The sequence below is a fragment of the Dasypus novemcinctus genome, chromosome 18 (genome assembly GCF_030445035.2).
Source record: "Dasypus novemcinctus isolate mDasNov1 chromosome 18, mDasNov1.1.hap2, whole genome shotgun sequence".
Lineage (NCBI taxonomy): Eukaryota > Metazoa > Chordata > Mammalia > Cingulata > Dasypodidae > Dasypus > Dasypus novemcinctus.
Window position 1 is genome coordinate 23777037 of NC_080690.1, and position 17921 is coordinate 23794957.

The following is a 17921-nucleotide window of genomic DNA, read 5'->3' on the forward strand; positions in this document are numbered from 1 at the left end:
GTAATAATTTCTGTTTTAGTTCATGCCTCACTGATGTAGTCCAGTCAAAAGGGTCCTACACCCACAGGAATGGATTAATTTCTTTTTGAGATTCATAAAATAACTTCACAGAAGGTGAGGAGGGTACCACAGCATGGTGAATGCGATTAATTCTCTGAATGGTGTGCTTGGGAGTGGTTGAGATGGGAAAGTTTATCTTGTTTGTGTATATGATCCCACAGTTTTTTAAAAAAAGAGCAGTAAAGAGACAATGACTGTAAATGCTGTATTAGTCAGCCAAAGGGATCCTCATGCAAAGTACCAGAAATCTGTTGGTTTTTTATAAAGCGTATTTATTTGGGGCAGAAGCTTATAGTTACCAGGCCGTAGAGTATAAGTTACTTCATTCACCAAAGTCTGTTGCCACGTGTTGGAGCCAAGATGGCTGCTGACGTCTGCCAGGGTTCAGCCACCTTCTTCCTCGTAAGGCTCCGTGGTCGCAGCTTCTTCTAATCTCAGCTGTAGGCTGGGATAAATCTCATATCTCTCCTGGGCTCGGCTGCTTTGGTCTCTCCACAAGGTCAGCTGTAGACTATCAGATGCTCTTCTTCCTGGGACCTATGACTATGGAGCCATCTCTGTTCCTCTGTTTTCTTCTCCTATTTGTTTATTTCCTGGCTTCAGCTCAAAACTCCACTTTCTGCTCTTCCATGTGGTTTTCCCTGTGAGTCCCTGCCCACCAAGAGGGTGGGGATGCAACGTCCTACTGATGTGGTGCAAGCAAAGCCTTAATCATAATTTAATCAAGTGAAACCTCTGAATCCAATACAACCTAATATGCCCAGAGGAAAAGACCAGTTCACAAACATAATCCAATATCTATTTTTGGAATTCATAAATAATACGAAACTGCTACAAATGCAATATATGATCCTGCGTAGGCTCTAGCAATAGAGATAGGAAGGCCTAAATTGACGTTATTGAAGGACATGAAAAAATTGGAATATAGACTGTAAGCTTTGTATCAATGTTAAATTTCTTGAACTTGATGACTGCACTTAAGTTGGCCACATAAGTGAATATCCTTGTTCTTAGGAAATGTTCATGGCAGTATTAAGTGTTCCAGGAGCATGATGTACGCAACTTACATTCAGGTATTCAGAAAATGAATTGGTAGATAGACGTAGATGAATAGATAGATGGATTCATATAATAATGTAGCAGATAGGGCAAAATTTTATGATTGATGGATCTGGATATCTGGAGGGATGGGAGTGTGTTGGAGTTTCTGTATGGATTTTGTATTATTTTCACATCTGTCCTGTATGTTTGAAATGATTTCAAAATAAGAAGTTTAAAGGAAAAAAAATACAACTTAATAGGTGAAGTATTGTAGTTTCTGTTCTAATGAACATTTCTTTGAGTGCCAGTAAAAAATAAGCATTTTTTCCAGACATCTTATAACCATTCTTTCTGTGTGTGTGAATTGCCTGTAAACATTTGTAAACGTTGAGATTGGTGGTGTTTTCCTCATCATCAGTTTTCTCTGTTAAAGTTACCCTTTCTTTGTCTGCCATGTATATCACAGCAATTCGTTGCTTGCCTTGCAAGAACATATATTAAGCCTTAGATTTGGGTCTGAAGGACCCTTCCTTGACCTTATCCCAACTCTGGCTTTTCCTAGGCACATGACCTCAGGAAAGCTGCCTCAGTTTCCCCCTATGTAAAATATGCGCGGTCATTCCTGCCTCCTGGGTGTGCTATGAGGTTGAGAGGAGCTGACACGTTTGCCTGACGAAGGGCAGGGCTGAGTACTTTGGGCCCTCCAGTTCTTCTGCTGGAAGGTTGGAGAGGGAGTTGCTAGACAGAAGCAGAAAAGCCTCGCTCCCCTCTTAGTTCCTCTGGGGGTTAGCGAGGTGCTGGCAGGGGAGCAGGTCCCTGCCTGCCCTCCACCGCCCCTTCTTCTCAGCTGGTAGAGCTGCAGGGGGAGGGCTCTGCGGAAGTGGTGATCGCCTGTGTGCCCAGAGGCAGCAGGCTTCAAATCTGGAGGCTGGGTCAGGGTTTTTTTGTGTGTGAGACAAGGGTGGGTAGGGCATGCCAGGGAAGGGACCAGCAAGGGGGCAGGCTAGCAGTGGGAAAACGCCAGCATTCCTAGGCGTGAGGGCTGGCAGGAGACTGGAGAAGCGGGAAGAGCAGGCGAGGACTGCTGCTGAGGGCAGTTTGGGCTTTGTCCTGAAGGCAGTGAGGAGCCTGAGGGCCTTTTAAAAAAGTGCTCACTAGGGCTTTCAGAACGACGCAGCCGCTGGAGAGACAAAGCTCAGGAGCGCAAACCTCAAAGGCCTGGGATTTCATGAGGCAGTTCCCCTGCCATTTCTCAGGCACATAGAATAGTGATGTCCCCTTGTCCTGTGGCCTTTAGCCCTAAGTGTTTGCTCTACCCCCTGCAGGTGCAGCCGGTGTGGCCCAGGACTGTGTGGCGCCTCGAGCAGGCCCTGTGCCACCGTTGCTGCCCTGTGCCACCGTTGCTGCCCTGTGCCACCACTGCTATCGGGCCTGGGTGGCCACTGCTCCATCTCCCAACCTGGGCCCTGACCCTTGTCTCAGGATAAGCTTTCAAGTCTCTTCTCTGCCTGAAGTTCAGATCCCAAATGAACTCTCCCATCAGGCAGGGCCGTGACACTTGCTGCATTATACTGTAAGCCAGCCCCAGGCAATGGAAGATCAGGGGTGTTTGGTCGTTGTCATCCCTTTGGGACCAACATTGCATCATCCCACTGGGCCCTGGTACTCTCAGCAATGCCCTTTCATTGAAAGCCACCCCTAGATCCTTTGGGGGAATGGTGCAACCTGGGAACTCTCTTGTGGGAGAGCATAGCCCGTGCAATGCTGGGTTCTGTTGTTGCAGTGGGAAGATGCCGGAAGTGGACTACGTGGTTTTGTCGGAATGGTTTGACTGGATCGTGAGGAACATTGATGTGTCTGTGGACCTGATAGGTGAGCTGGACCCCTCCGCATTGCCCACCGGCTTTTCCTGGGGGTCCCTGATCAGCAGGGGCAGTGGGCAGGGTGCTTGCTGATGGCGATTCTTTTCCCTCCTAAATTCACCTTTGCCCCAGGGGCATGCAAGATTTGGGGCTTCTGGTCCTTCCTATAGAAGAGCCTGGCCTTGCTCCTCCAGGGGCTCTCGCCTGGGTTGGCCACATTTAGATCCGAATCTGGTGAGATATGTGTTTTTCTAGTTTGTAGAGGAGAGCGAAGGAGCAGAATTCAGATGTTTCCTGAGACCCATTGTGTGGCAGGCCCTGTGTAGGGCTCTATGTCTGGAGTCTCATGCAGCCTCACAGTGACCCCGTGGGGCTGGTGATGTGGAAAAGGAACGAAAGTCAGGGGATGAGGGACCAGATGCCAGCTAGGCCACACAGCTGACCAGGGTCAAACTGAAAGCTGACCCTCGTCATCTCTCCTGCTTGGTGCCACTCGCAGAGGTTTCTCTCCACCCCTTGCCTGCATGCCTTCCTTCCCCCTCTCCTTGGCTTTCACTTCCAAGCTGTGAACAGAGTCATTACTGCCATGTGTTGTTGTTTTTAAACCTCAGTTTATCTCCGGACCACTCCTGAGACCTGTTACCAAAGGTTAAAGAAGCGATGCCGGGAAGAGGAGAAGGTCATTCCACTGGTAGGAACTCTCTCCCATGTTAAAGATGAACCAGGAAGCCTTGTCTAACCCAAAGGAGGTTAGACAACCCCACCCACCATGAGAGCCTTGTGCCATTGTTCCCAGAGAGAAACAGGAACTGAGCCTGTCACCCTCCTGTGGGAACTGAGCTGGTCCAAACTTCCTCTGAGGTGGGGACCCTGTGCAGTGTGCAGATCTGCTTCACTTCCTGTGGTCCCTCACTCAGACACCGGCATCCTGCACTCAGAGGCATCCCCTCCCCTTCCTGCTTAGGTGTCCCCAAGGCTTGTCCCTTCCTCCTCCTGAAGATGTCTCAACTTTGGCCTCTGCTCTGGCTCCTTGCTGGACTGTGTGTTCCAGGAGGGCAGGTCTAGGCCTTCTTGCCCACTGAGGCATCCTCAGGGCCTAGTCCAGGGCCTGGCATGGAAGTGGGGTTCAGTAATAGCTGCCGAACAGAGGGATGGCCTTGCCCGAATCTGATTGGGACTGTTGTCACTGCCTCTGGACTGCTCTCCTTGCCCTGGGTCCTTTGCTCTCACACCCCCTCTGCAGTCCAGCCTCCATGTGCTGCTGGAGTGACAGGCCTAGTATGCAACGCCACCATGTAGTTTCCCAGCTTAAAGCCCTCCAGTACCTAGCTGGTGTCTGGTTAAAGTTCCGTCTTCGTAGCCTGGCATTCAAGACCCTGCATAGCTCAGTCATGTCTCTGGCTTTATCTCCCTCCACCCCTTACCTTCCACACTCTGGCCATAAAGAACTACTTGTGGCTGTTCACACACATGCACACACACACACGCACACCATGGAGTTCCACAAGTGTGGTTTTGCGTAATTCTTTCCTCCTCCTTCAAGGTTCAGCTCCAGTGTTACCTCCTCCAGGGAGCCTTCCCTGACCTCCCCTCCACTGGGCTCCCTGAGCCCCTGGGCTTACTGTGATCACAGCCCTGCGGCAGCATACTGAAACTGTTGGTGTGTTTGTTCCCTTGCCCCTACTAAATGGTGAGCGTCTTAGGATGAGATCTTGTTCCTCTCTGCCTCTTCACCTTGTGTCCCAGGGCCTGGCACCTAGTAGTCGCTCAGAGAACAGTGACCTGAATGCCCCAGGTGAGAGAAGCTGCCACGGGAGGTGTCCAGGCAGACTGGGCACACATCTGGTGGGATGCTGTAGGGGCTTTGAGCTCAGCGCCAGAGGCTCTGCCCAGCCTGGTGTTGCTCTGGCACGAGCAGAGTAGATTCCAGCCACGAAGGCCTGGGACCCGCTCTGCATGGCTCCTTGGAAATCCCCGAGACAGGAGTGATTGGAGGGAGGACGTTATAGAGCAGAGCCGGGCCATGCTGCGACGGGGGCATGGCAGCTCTGTGGTGACCCAGATGTTCTGAAGAAATGCCAAGTCTGGAGGCCCCCCAAGCTGTTATTCCAACGATTGTCAGATGGTCATGGCGAGGTCTGTGGGACAAGTCCGTATCCTGTTGCTGAGGGAGAACTTGGTGGTGGACAAAAGGCAGCAGCACAGTTTCCCTGCTGCTCAGGGTGTCCATGGGCTCCAGGAGCCCATTGGCCGGCGTGGGGGAGAGCGTGTGTTGTCTGGGCCTGCCTGGCAGGAGTGCCTGTGCCCCTTCCCCTTGGGTTCCACCTCGCCAGGCCTTCTGAAGTCAGGGGTCTCGAGGATCTGCAGGTTATGAGTTGTCTGGTAGGCTGGAGGTAGGAAGGATTGGGGCTCCTAGGCCAATGAGGGCCACACCTTCTTGGTGGGAAGGACCAAGGGGAGGGTTCAGAGGCTGTCCATGGTCGGGTCACCATGGAGAGGCTGTGGACCCCCATGAGAAAGAAGTGGGCGCCCTGCTGCTGGAGAAGTGGCTGTAAATGGGACCAGCCAGATGGGAGCATCCTGCCTTTTGACTTGGCATTGAGTCAGGGCACCAGTGGAGGGATTCATGTTCCCACCACCCAAGTGGAGCAGAGCACAGGGTGGTGCAGTGATGCGCTGTCATGATGATGGGCAGGTTGGCAGACTGTGCGGCCGGGTTTATTGCTGCCCACGTAAGCCAGGTTGGCTGCTGCAGGCCTCGTCTGTCCAAGCCACTGCCCTCTTGTCACTGACAACTTTGTCCTAACTGTGCAAGACCCTTGGAGGGAGGGGGTTGCTCCCCGCCCCAGTCCTGACACCTGTGAGTGTGCGTTTTCCCCGGCAGGAGTACCTGGATGCTGTTCACCAGCTCTATGAGGAATGGCTCATCCAAGGAAGCCTTTTCCCCGTGGCAGCCCCTGTTATGGTGAGTAAGTCTCCCTGAGGGTGGGGCTTTCTCAGAAGGAATATTAGCCACTTTGCAGACTGGAGTAGGGCTGAGTCCCTCAGAGCTAGAGAATTTGGAAGAAAGTGACCTTCTATGGCCCCCATTTCTGGACTGAGTCTTGGAGGGAGTTAGAGAAAGTGGTGCAGCCCAGTGCCATTTTGCCTGGTGGGCACAGTAACATCGCACTTGTCCAGGATCACCAAGGAAGGAGCGTGCCCGCTGGCACCGCTAGAGCTGGGTTTTGGTTTTAACCATTGGGCATGTGGCTTTTCTTTTTTTTTTTTTTTAAAGATTTATTTTTATTTATTTAATTCCCCTCCCCCGGTTGTCTGTTTTCTGTGTCTTTTTGCTGCGTCTTGTTTCTTTGTCCGCTTCTGTTGTCGTCAGTGGCACGGGAAGTGTGGGCGGCGCCATTCCTCGGCAGGCTGCTCCCTCCTTCGCGCTGGGCGGCTCTCCTTATGGGTGCACTCCTTGCGCGTGGGGCTCACCTACGCGGGGGACACCCCTGTGTGGCACGGCACTCCTTGCGCACATTAGCACTGCGCATGGGCCAGTCCACACGGGTCAAGGAGCCCCGGGGCTTGAACCGCGGACCTCCCATATGGTAGACGGACGCCCTAACCACTGGGCCAAAGTCCGTTTCCCGGGCATGTGGCTTTTCTGAGCTGACCTTCCCTTTCTTCAGTGGACGATACCGAGCCTTTTCTTGGTGACTCAGAAGGAACTTCAGTGGCTGTTCTGGGCTGTAATGGACGGTTTGCCCCAGACCACTAGTGTCTCTGAGTTCCTGGGTTTGCTTTTTATAGTAATCCTCTATTTTCTTGCTGACACTCATCATTTTTTTTTTTTAATTTTTTTATTTTTTATTGACTTTGTAATAATATTACATTAAAAATATATATGTGAGGTCCCATTCAACCCCATCCCCTCCCCCCCCCTCCCCCCCCAACAACACTCGTTCCCATCATCATGACACATCCATTGGATTTGGTAAGTACATCTTTGGGCACCTCTGCACCTCATATACATTGGTTCACATCATAGCCCATACTCTCCTCCATTCCATCCAGTGGGCCCTGTGAGGATTTACAATGTCCGGTGATTGCCTCTGAAGTACCATCCAGGGCAGCTCCATGTCCCAAAGACGCCTCCACCTCTCATCTCTTCCTGCCTTTCCCCATACCCTTCGTCCACTATGTCCACTTTTCCCATTCCAATGCCACCTCTTCTATGTGGACATTGGATTGGTTGTGTCCATTGCACCTCTATGTCAAGAGGAGGGTCAGATTCCACCTGGATGCTGGATGCAATCCTCCCATTTTCAGTTGTAATCACTCTAGGCTCCATGGTGTGGTGGTTGTCCTTCTTCAACTCCATCTTAGCTGAGTGTGGTAAGTCCAATAAATCAGATTGTAGGTGCTGGAGTCTGTTGAGGCTCAGGATCTGGCTATCACATTATCAGTCCAGAGATTCAAATCCCCTAAATATATCTTAAACCCCAACATTAACTGCACCTCCAGCACATTGGCATGAAAGTCTTATGAAGGGAGATCCCATCTGAGTCCAGATTCATCACACATAAACACCATTTCCAAAGAGGGGCCATCTGCCCTGGTAGTTAACCCCATCGGCCATGACCATAACTCCCATGGGTCTCTTTAGCCCTCAAAGGAACCAATATCTGGGGGTTGTATCTGCTTTATCTGTCTCTCTGACTCTGCTCAGTTGTGCATGAGGGCAAACCTTCTGCCAGCCTCCAGACTCTTTTTTAGAAACTCGTAGCCATATAAACTCATTTCTCCTTTCCATTTCCCCCTTACTTTAGGTCAAACAGCATTTTAAAGTCATGGTATTTTATGTAGACATGGATATTCTGCTGATCCGCATTGAACCTTCCGTATAAGGTCATTTTCCAGTTGCATCATCAGTTGGTAGTTGATAGTGGTCCCTCGTTGCCAGGGAGGCTCATCCCCGGGTGTCATGTCCCACGCTGGGGGGAAGGCATTGCATTTACATGCTGAGTTTGGCTTCGAGACTGGCCACATTTGAGTAACATGAAGGCTGACAGGAGGAAATTCCCAGGCACAAAGTTGCTCTAGGCCTTGTTCTTATTTTGGGTTTATCAGCTCACAAGCATAGTCATGAGCATCAGGGGCTCACTGTTGAACCCTCACTCCCTCCCGGTCCCCGCCACTATACCTGGGAGACTGTCGCTGCTCCCCTAGGGACCACGACAGAGCACCACTGGCCAGGAACCCAGTACCCCCCCTACTGTGGTTTTTAATTGTTGCCACTATGGACACTCATCATTTTTGACTGATGTTGATGTGTCCGCCTCTGTCAGGGCTTCCCCACCTCCGCTTTATTTTCTGATTTGCTGCTACTTTCTTTGGGCAGTCAAAAGATACCTAAGCTCATTAAAAATAGACATACAATATGAGATCTAGAGAGGGCCAGAAACAAATTTTTGTGCCTGGCCTTGGGGATATCTGTTTGAGCTGTTCAAATGCTGTTCACGCTTAGCTCTTCCAGGCAATAAAGTTGCTGGAAAGGCAGATACTGCTGTAGTGGATTTTTAAAGAGTAAAGTTCTTTTTTTTTTTTTTTAACTCATTATAGAAAATTGGACAGTATAAAACAGAAAAAAAAGTGATTCATGAGCTCACCAGGACAACTGTGGTAGATTCTTAGGTGAAAATCTATTTAAGGATGTAGACTTGACCTAGAACTGGGGGCTGTTTGGCTCTATCATCTCTCTTTTTTTTTTTTTTAAAGATTTATTTATTTATCCCTCCCCCCATTGTCTGTTCTCTCTGTCCATTCGCTATGTGTTCTTCTGTGTCCAATTGTATTCTCATCAGATGGCATCAGGGATCTGTGTGTCTTTTTTATTGTGTCATCTTGCTGCATCATCTTGCTGTGTCAGCTCTCCGCGTGTGCAGCACCACTCTTGGGCAGGCTGCGGTTTCGCATGGGGCGGCTCTCCTTGCACAGGGGCCATTCCTTGCATGGGGGGGCACCCTTACGCGGGGGCATCCCTGCGTGGGCCGGCACTCCTTGCACGCATCAGCACTGCACGTGAACCAGCTCACCACAAGAGCTAGGAGGCCCTGGGTTTCGAACTCTTGGACTTCGTATATGGTAGGCGGACGCTCTATCTGTTGAGCCATATCCGCTTCCCTCTATCTTCTCTTGAGCTGTCCATGGCCTTGGGCTTGTCTGCCTCTCCCTGCCTTGTCCTGCCCACCTCCACCTCTCTCCCCGTCTGTGAGGGGAGGGCAATGTTCAGGAAAAGCTCAGCTCTGTGACAGTGTGTTTAATTTCCAGGTGATTGAAGCTGACCATGATATGCAGAAAATGTTAGAACTCTTTGAACAAAACCGGGACCGAATATTAACTCCAGAGAATCGGAAGCATGGCCCATAGGATCATGCCAGAAAAATGCCTGCGGTTGCCAAATTAGCTATTGGGAGCAATTTGGAAAAATCTACTTTTAGGAGGGCTTTATATCTGACCAGATTATTTTCCTAATGAGTCTTCATCCAGGGTCTCTGGCCCTTATGGGTAATGATGAGCGGGACCAATGTGCCCTTCGGTGCTCACAGCCATGCACTCCCTGCCCACCCCCGTCCCGGGCTGTTTCCCACCGCTGAGACCCTCGAATTAGTCCTTAGGAAGGGCTACCTGTGTCTGACTGCCTGCTGTGTACCCAGCATCATGCTGGACTCTGTTTTCACATCATCTGTAAGCCTTCAGACTACCCAGGAGGTTGAGGTGGTGTTACTACATCCCAGGTGAGGACGCTGCAGCTCTGACAGGTTAAGGGACCCTCCAGGGTAACACAGCAAGTGTACAGTGGAGCTGGCAACCTTCAGACTTTTGGCCAACTCCAAAAATATGCTCCAGGTTGCCTTATCCTATGAGCTATTCACCCATGCCTTTCTTTGTTGGAGACCTTCATATCTTTGGGGAGAGCTGGCAGTGCACGGAGCAAATACAATTTTCTCATTATTAGAGCAATTCTTAGGACAATTAGCATTTCTAGACTTTCAGAAAATTGTGCTGTGTTTGGCCTGAGCCCAGTGCTCAGTGGTTTCCCAGCATGAGGCCACTGTGGCATTTTCCACTTTGTGATCTGGACTTCGATGTCCTTAGGAGAGCCATGCATTGGCTCCTGAGTGGTGCTTGGTCTCCTTGGTGATGAAGGTCCTGCTCGAGCTGCTGCCAATTCTATGTCAGGCTTTTGGTGCCTGGCCGGCTCACCCAGTGCCAAGCTGAGCAAGAGGCAGCCAGGCTGGCTTCTGAGGCCGCCTCGCTCTCTGCTCACCTTGTGTGAGGAGCTTTGTCCTTGGAATTACTGAGAGTTTGTGGCCCAGAGAGAGACACACAAGTGGTCTTAAGTCTTTTAGAAATGTTTTCCATCCCAGGAGATACCTCGGGCCATAGAGCATGAAACCATCTTGGCTTCACTCAGCTGTAACCCTGCATCAGAGGCACAGCTGTGTCTTGAATCAGGTAGGAAAGAAGAAAATGGAAGAGCATTCCCTTTGGGGACAATCTGGACCTGGAAGTCAGGGTTTGCAAACAAAGGCTCTTGAAGCATTGATACACCTGACATGTTTTAGATGGGTGGAGAAAGCTTCAAGAAGACTGGCTGCAAGAATGGGGAAGGGTCAGTTGTGAGCTTTGGAGAAGTATGTGTAGGCCTTTCAGCGAGCAGGCTGTTGTAAGTTGTGAAGGTCACTCCCGGCCTGTGTGTGAATACGTAGGCACACACAGAGGTGGTGCAACCCTCTGACTCTAAACTGGTCATTGAAGGCCCTGGTGGTCCAGTCCCGGAGGAAGACTGAGCATGAGGGAGTCTAAGGGGTCAAGGACTCTGACTCCTGGCTCTTCCTATTCGGGTGAATTCTTGGGCCCTGTTGGCAGAATGAGCAGCAGCTAAGGAGGGACCGTGTCCATGAGCATCTGCAGCCCAGACATCGGTGATTAACCAGGAAACAAGGACCTTTTGATCCCAGGAATCTGGACATGTCTGGACTGTCTTTGAGTGTTTGTAAATGAACATTCCTGTAGTTCCCCCAGGGCTCATTTTTGAGCATCTGTTTTGGGGGAAATGTGATTTCTATCTTGCTGTGTAGTAATAAATCTTTAGAAAAAACCTGATGTTAATTTTGTAGTGCTTTCTGTGCCTGTAATTTCCCTGCAGCATCTTTTGCCGGTAGGATAATGTGTATTGAATGTTTAAACACTTTGTTTTCTAGCATGGTATGTTTGGGTCCGAGAGGATGCTCTGTGCATCGTCAGTAACTGGTGCTGGTCACAAAAACCTCCTAGTCCAGAGGTCACACGTGAAACAGCTGGAGCCCAGCAGGCACCAGTCCAGGTCCACGTCTCCCCTCATACTTGGGACTGCCTTCCCCATGCAGCAGGCAGGGGGGTGGAGGCTGCGGACAGGATGATCTGGAGCAGCAGGTATAAACTTGCTATGAGCCAGGGCAGGTGACACATGGGAGCCACAGGGACATTCCCAGGGATTCCCAGGAGTGGCCGGGATAAGCATGGCAAGACCCGGCATCCCTGAAGAGCCTGAGGAGGGGGGAAGCCAGGGCAGGAATGTTCCAGGTCTGATGGTTCACCACTTTCTTCCCCTGATGCTGTGGTTCCAGACGGCATAAAGTCAGCACACCAAGAGCTGCCTCAGCTGCTTTGACCCTGGCTCATTTAAATAAAAAATATTGAGCAGCATATATATTTTATTTTCAATTACATTTTGGTGAAATAATTCCAATTTACATTTAAGAATTTACATTTTACATGTAGAATATATCCTTGGAACCATTAAAAAAAATTTTATGTGCCTGGTGATTTTTTTAAACAAGGTTCAAGATATTTCTCTTTCCTGTAAGTGTGGAGGCGGTGTCCAGGGCTGGTGCGGCGCTCCACGGTTTTCAGCATCCCAGACTGTCCAAGATGGCACCTCTGCGCCGACACTGGCTACTTTGGACATCGGGGCATTTTCCTCCTATTCATACTTTAATTCAAATGCAGATAATGACCCTTTCATGGCACAGCTAAGAGCTGGAAGGTTCTAACAGGACTTGGCTAGAAGCCTTGTCAAATGTGGGAAAGGCAGGAAGGAAGGTGGTGCCCACAGGAGGGGCTGGCATGATCTGGCTCCCACACCATGGTGGCCTCTGGGCCCACACCCCTTCCCCCCACCGCCCCCACGTCACTGCGCTCTCGCTGCCCTGTGCGTCATGTCCCTGGTTCAGCCCCCCTCCCCACCTGGGCCAGTTTCCTGACTGTGTTTCCACCAGCTGGGCTCACTCAATGCTGGTGACTGAATTCAGGAAAGAGCGAATATGGACCCTGGGAAATGAGGTCACCCAGCTTATTTTTACCTTTCAGTTTCATTTCCTGTCCCCTTTCATTTCCTCCTGAGCCTCTCACCCACGCGAGAGGAGCCCCCCGCCCTGGCCCGGGGAAGACCTCAGTCAAAATCTTTCTCGAGACTCCCACAGAGCCCTACCTTCAGAGCTGAGGGAGGGGAGGGGGGCCGGCCATACTTAAATTCTGCGAGCAGTTAAAAGATGTCCCCCAAAATATCCTAGGAATTGTGCCCCTTGCTCAATTTATTTCATGTGCCATGAGCTAGAAGAAGAAGGCCCTGTGGGAATGCTGGGCGTATGAAAAAAGTTGCGTAGCAGAGGGGTGGGAATCCCCTAATATCTTCTAAGAATACAGTTTCCTTAATATATTGCTTTAACTTAAGAAGGAAAAGAACTCTTCACTGAGAAGTAGTTTAAGATGGTTTTTATAAAAACTAGATACAGAGTATTAACAATAGAAAATTTTTTCAATTTATTTGCTTTTATGCAAAGAATTAAGTTATAATGAGAAAAATTTCATTTTCATGGGTTACTTATATAATTTGGCAATAATTTGAGGAAAGACTTTTTCTTTTGCTTCTCTATAAATTTTGTGGGATGTTAATTTTGCTGATCTGTTAAATGTTTCCCAATTAAATGTCTTAGATGCTTTTCTGCCAAAAAAAAAAAAGTTTCCCCAAACCTGTCTACCCCTGAGCATGCTGCTGAATCTGGGGCACCTTTGTTTTCCTAGAGCCTTGGGGCTGTTATTGGGGAACCCACTTCCAAATACTTATATTGATGGAATGAGTAATAACCATCCCCTTGGTCTCCACTCTGAAGAGTTACATTTATTAAAATAATTGACAAGCTCTTAAAAATGTCAGTTCTCCATTGTTGGTAATAACAATACATTGCCAGGCTCCTCTGGGCTTTGGCAGCTGGGTTACTTACAGAAGATCCCCGGGACACTGGCACCCAGCTCTCTTTTCCTAGTCACCCCAGCCCTGCAGCTTCTCTAAGACTGCAGTGAGTTTTGTGGTCCTCAAGTTTACATAAGATGGTGAGTTAGGCAATGCTTTCTTTAAGCAGAACCTAAGAGAAGGCCCATCTTGTGGAACCTAGGATGGGTGTCGGAATGCCGTCCACAGACGCTGCCTTCTGGGATTTCAGTGTATATTGGCTTTTTCTTGTCTTCAAGACAGGACTCTGGGAAGCACCGCTTTTGATGCCCTGCAACTGCTGGTGACTCCACTAGTTTTTGTGCCTTGGGCTTCTGTAGTTCAGTGGTGCTCAAACTTTAGAACATCAGAATCACCTGGAGGACTTGCTCAAACACAGCCTGCTGGGCCCACCTGCAGAGTGTCTAATTCAGCAGGGATGGAACCTAAGAATTTGTTATTTAACAGGTAATAGGAAAACTGTTGGTGTGGGAACCACTCTTTGACAACCACTGCTTCGGATCTACATTTTCTAGGATGGGATATCCAGGAGTTCAAAGAAACCTGGAAGGAAAGGAAGGTTAAGAGTGGCCCTTAATCCATTAAGCTACTGCATGCTGGGTATCCGCACAACTCTTCTGTTTTTAAATCCACACTATGGCAGGTGAGGTGGATCTCCAGGAAGTCAAGGGAAATGCAGTTTAGAGGTGCAGGATGCCTTGCCCAAGGTCACTCGACTGAGCTGGGATGTGAGGGATACCGGAAGCCCCCTGAGGGCCCTTCCCTGGTTCAGGCTCTGTTGGGTACTATGTATACCTTGCCTCACTAATTCTCCCAGCCCCCTTTAAAGATGAGGAAACTGAGGCTCAGCGAGGTGGAGTGAGTTATTAAACATCACACAGCAGGTGGCAGGCTGGGATCTGAGACCAGATGGGGCTGGCAGATTGGTCCCTGTGCCTGACAAGCCATGGGTTGGCTGCTCTCCCTCTGCCATGGTTCCAGATCTACCACTTCTCCCAGCAGCCACCTTGCCGGGGGACGTCACGGTGGGAGCAATCTGTGTGGCACCACTGGGGCTGAGGCCCTCAGTCATTGCCTGGGTGGTGTCCCTGGGTGGGAACTGACACCTCGGGGGGGATGTAGTGAGAGCTGGGGGGCTCTCGCACATGTGAGGGGGCCGGGGTCAACCTCCAGAGCTGAGAGCCTCTACTGTCTGGGCTGCTGCCACCACTGGCTGGCTCTGGCCCCACAAGAGGCTCTGGTGGTCTGTTCTCCTCTGCTCCAGGGCCAGGGGAGCCCCTGGGAGGGCCTGCTAGAGTTGGGCTTCCAAGCAGGTGGGAGAGATTCTCGCCGAGCTCATCCATCTCAGCGGAGGCGCCGGGGGGCGTGGAGTCAGTGCCACGGGTGGCCAACCCCACCTCTGCTTCTGGCTTCGGGTCCAAGGACTCACCTCGCGATTGGAGACCTGGTATCAGACAGAGCTGGTCGGGGATGGTGACCCCACTGCTGCTCCCTGAGGGAGTGACCACCTCACCTGAGGATGGCTGGGGGGCCGGGGCTGGGCCCTGGAGTTGGTGTCCCTTCAGGCTGCCCAGGGGAAGGTCCCTGGGGAACAGGGGCGTCTGGTGCAAGGCAAGGTCGCTGTAGCGGGTCAGGAACTCCTCGCTGTCTGAGCAGGTGCTGGTGCGGCGCTGGGACTCCGAGGGGGCCAGGGGGCCGCTGGGGAGACCGCCAGAGGCTGCTGAGGCCTCGGGTAGCCTCAGAGCCCCAGGCAGAGAGCTCTGCTCTCCAGTGCCCTTAGCCAGGGTTCCCCCAGACGCTGCTCCTTCCGGGGGACCTTGCTGTGGCGTTGCCAGGCCAGGGCCTGGCTGGGTCCCTTTCGCTGGCCCTCGCCCTGAGCTGGGCCTGCAGTGGGGCCTGGAGAGCTTCTCTCTGCCTGGCCCGAGGACCTGCTTGCTTGTGGTTCCAAGAACAGCTTCGCATGTGACTCTTGTCAGGAAGATCTCAAACACCATCTGCTTGGTGTCCTCCTCGCTGATGGACTGGACCAGTGAAAACTCGGACTCAGAGGTAGCCGTGTAGCCCAGCCTGCGCAGCATGGTGTCCAGAGCGTGCTGGGAGAGCACAGGCCGCACCCAGTAGGCAAAGCTCCCGGTGAATGTCTGGAACACACAGGGTGCTTGTTGGAGGTGGGACACACCTTGGTAGCGTGAACCAAGGCCAGGCACCCAGAGGCACCAGGCAAAGCAGGCAGGCCAGGGCATTTGGCCCACGATCGTGTTACCCACTGTCCCTTTTTACAGATGGACACACTGAGGCCAGAGACAGGTCAGGACCTGTCTTAAGTCACACAGCAAGTCCCTGTACCTCCCACACACGTCAGCTCCCACCCAGCAGTTGTGGCTTGCAGCGAGAAAAGAACAATGCTCTCCAGGGGCTTTCCAAAGGCAAACTCCTCCCCTTGGCCTACCAGGCCACCCACCCCTTCCATTCCTAAGCTCTGGGCTCACTCATTCCCTTACTGCTAAAAGCCTTGAACACACCAAGTCCTTTCCCACCTCAGCACCTTCGCACTTGCTGTTCCCAAGTCTGAAATACCCTTCCTCTGGCTTTTCTCTTAGCTAGCAACATCTGTTCCTGTATATTTCAGCCACAACCTCACCTTCCTCAGAGAGGCCAATTTGTTAGTTTACTTGTTTATTATGAGCCACTTGGTTCCTTCTCCCATTAGAGAGGCAGTCTCACCTAATGGTTAGGGGCAGCACTGCCCGGGTTCGAGTCCTGGCTGCACTGCTTACTACAGACCAGTTGCATTGACCTCTTTAGCCCTCAGTGTCTCCATTGTAAAATGGGACCAAAGTCAGTGGGCACTTGCTACTCCTTCCCCCCAACTCCCCATACCCAGTGGGGCAGAACCCCACCCCATTCTTTCCCAGGGGCGTGGTGGCACCTACCTTCAGGGACCTGATTTCCTTCCTCCAGGGAAACAGGAGCAGGTTGACAGAGATCAGCTCCAGGAACTCGAGGGCCCGCACCAGCTCGGGGCAGATGTGCTGGGCAGGGCCGGGGTCAGCCTGCGAGCAGCCCCCCAGAGCAGTGGCCATGCTCTCGGGGAACTGGAGGCCAGGAGGGCCCCCTGTGCCCAGGACCTGCCGGGCCCTGTGGGTGAGGGCTGCCTGCCTGCAGACCCGGAGCCGGCCCTGCCCTGCCTCCTCTCGGTAATAGCCGATGAGGTCTCCCAGGAGCGTCCTGAGAGCAGCCTCGCCTGGGCCTGGGGATCGGGGCCCACTCATGGCAGCTCCGAGGGGTGGGATGCAGAGGAGAGAGTGCTGTGGGCCTCCCGGGCCAGGCCCGTTGGGCACTTGGAGGAACAGCTGGGGCCTGGCCCTGTCCCCACTGCGCATCCGGAAGCCGAGGAGGAAGTGTGCTCTGTCACTGCAGAGAGGGCTGGGACCCAGGGCTGCTGGCTTGTGTTCAGTGCCCCAGCCCTGGCCCCGCCCCCTGGAGCCGAGCCCAGGTCCCCACCTGGTCCCAGACACCAAAGAGAGAGCTGGGCACACCCCCTGCCACCACGGAGGTTGCCCACCCATAGCCCGGATCCTGAGCCTGCTGTGCCCTGACGCCTGCTAGGGCTTCTCAGGCCTCGGGCTTGAGAGAACGAGCTCTGCCAGGGAGGTGGGGGTGGGGGGGGGTGGAAGGGGGAGGGCAGGAACCCTCAACCGCAAAGGGCCATCAGGGGCTGCGAGTTGGTAGATAGAAACCCGCCTCCTGCCCTGGTAGGTCAGTTCTGAGGGCCCCCAGCTGCCCGCAGCAGTAACTCACTCATCCTTTGCTGGCTCTTCTCCCTTCCTTGTCTTAATTCCCCTCTCCCTCCCTCACTGTGCAACCTGGGATCCAATAAACCTCCCAAATAAGCCACTTATACCCAAATCCTTGTGTCAGGTGTTACTTTTGGGGGAACCCAGACTTGAAACAACTACCTATCCACTCTCTTATCTACCCTTCCCGCCTCCACTTACCATATCCCTCCCTCCCTCACTCCCTTCTTCCTTCCCTCCATTCACCCAACCAGCACTTAACTGACTAAGTCATTCAGCCACTCAGATACACACTCGTTCCATCTGGTTCAGCATTTCTCTACTTGATACTCAGGAAGAAGCCCTTGCTTGGGGACTCGTAATCATTCTTACGTGAATAAACATTTCCTCTGGCCAAAAGAATGTGGGAAATGCAGGGCTAAGTTCCCCTGACTTTTTAGACCATGTGTCCACAGGCCAGTGTGGATTGTGAATTCCCAGGAGGGGGCGATACTGTGCAGTATTTCCCAACTCCTTGGGCTCTAGTTCCTTTCAATGGCCTCATCTGGTGTTTGGGGAGGTGCCGATGACACTGCTCTCCCTGAGCTGCCAGCCAGTGTCCCAGCCTGTGCTGGCCTGGGGACTTCAGAGGTGAATGAGCCGCCCTCAGGTGGCTCACAGCCTGGAGAGCTGGCCTGGGGGCAGGAGCTGGCTGTGACCTTGTGACTAGAGCCTGGGAGGAGCTGGTCCTTGACCCTCATTTGCTTTCCAGGAGACTCCGCTGGCCTCCTGCCTCTCTGGTCACTAGGAGGGCCATCTGCCGGTGTGCCTGGCCTTGGAGCTGCCGCAGTCCTGGGCTCCCCA

The 17921-nt window shown here is 52.0% G+C and overlaps 2 protein-coding genes across 7 annotated transcripts in view; one reads left to right on the forward strand and one right to left on the reverse strand.

The window, feature by feature from the left end:
• Positions 1–11114, forward strand: part of TK2 (thymidine kinase 2) — a 44504-nt gene extending 33390 nt beyond the window's left edge. For all 6 annotated transcript variants that reach the window (XM_071209136.1, XM_058279895.2, XM_004460909.5 and 3 more), the window contains 4 exons: positions 2885–2973; positions 3575–3654; positions 5848–5928; positions 9276–11114. In XM_071209136.1, coding sequence (XP_071065237.1) covers positions 2885–2973; positions 3575–3654; positions 5848–5928; positions 9276–9374 — 349 coding nt within the window. In that variant the 3' untranslated portion in view covers positions 9375–11114. The remainder of the gene's footprint in view (positions 1–2884; positions 2974–3574; positions 3655–5847; positions 5929–9275) is intronic.
• A 572-nt stretch (positions 11115–11686) lies between these two features.
• Positions 11687–16705, reverse strand: LOC131274320 (WAS/WASL-interacting protein family member 1-like). The gene is made up of 2 exons (XM_058279894.2): positions 16215–16705; positions 11687–15422 (listed from the first exon to the last, which is right to left on the reverse strand). The coding sequence occupies exons 1-2, from the start codon at positions 16662–16664 to the stop codon at positions 14346–14348; spliced, it is 1527 nt and encodes a 508-aa protein (XP_058135877.1). The 5' UTR covers positions 16665–16705; the 3' UTR covers positions 11687–14345.
• Between the last annotated feature and the right edge of the window lie 1216 nt (positions 16706–17921).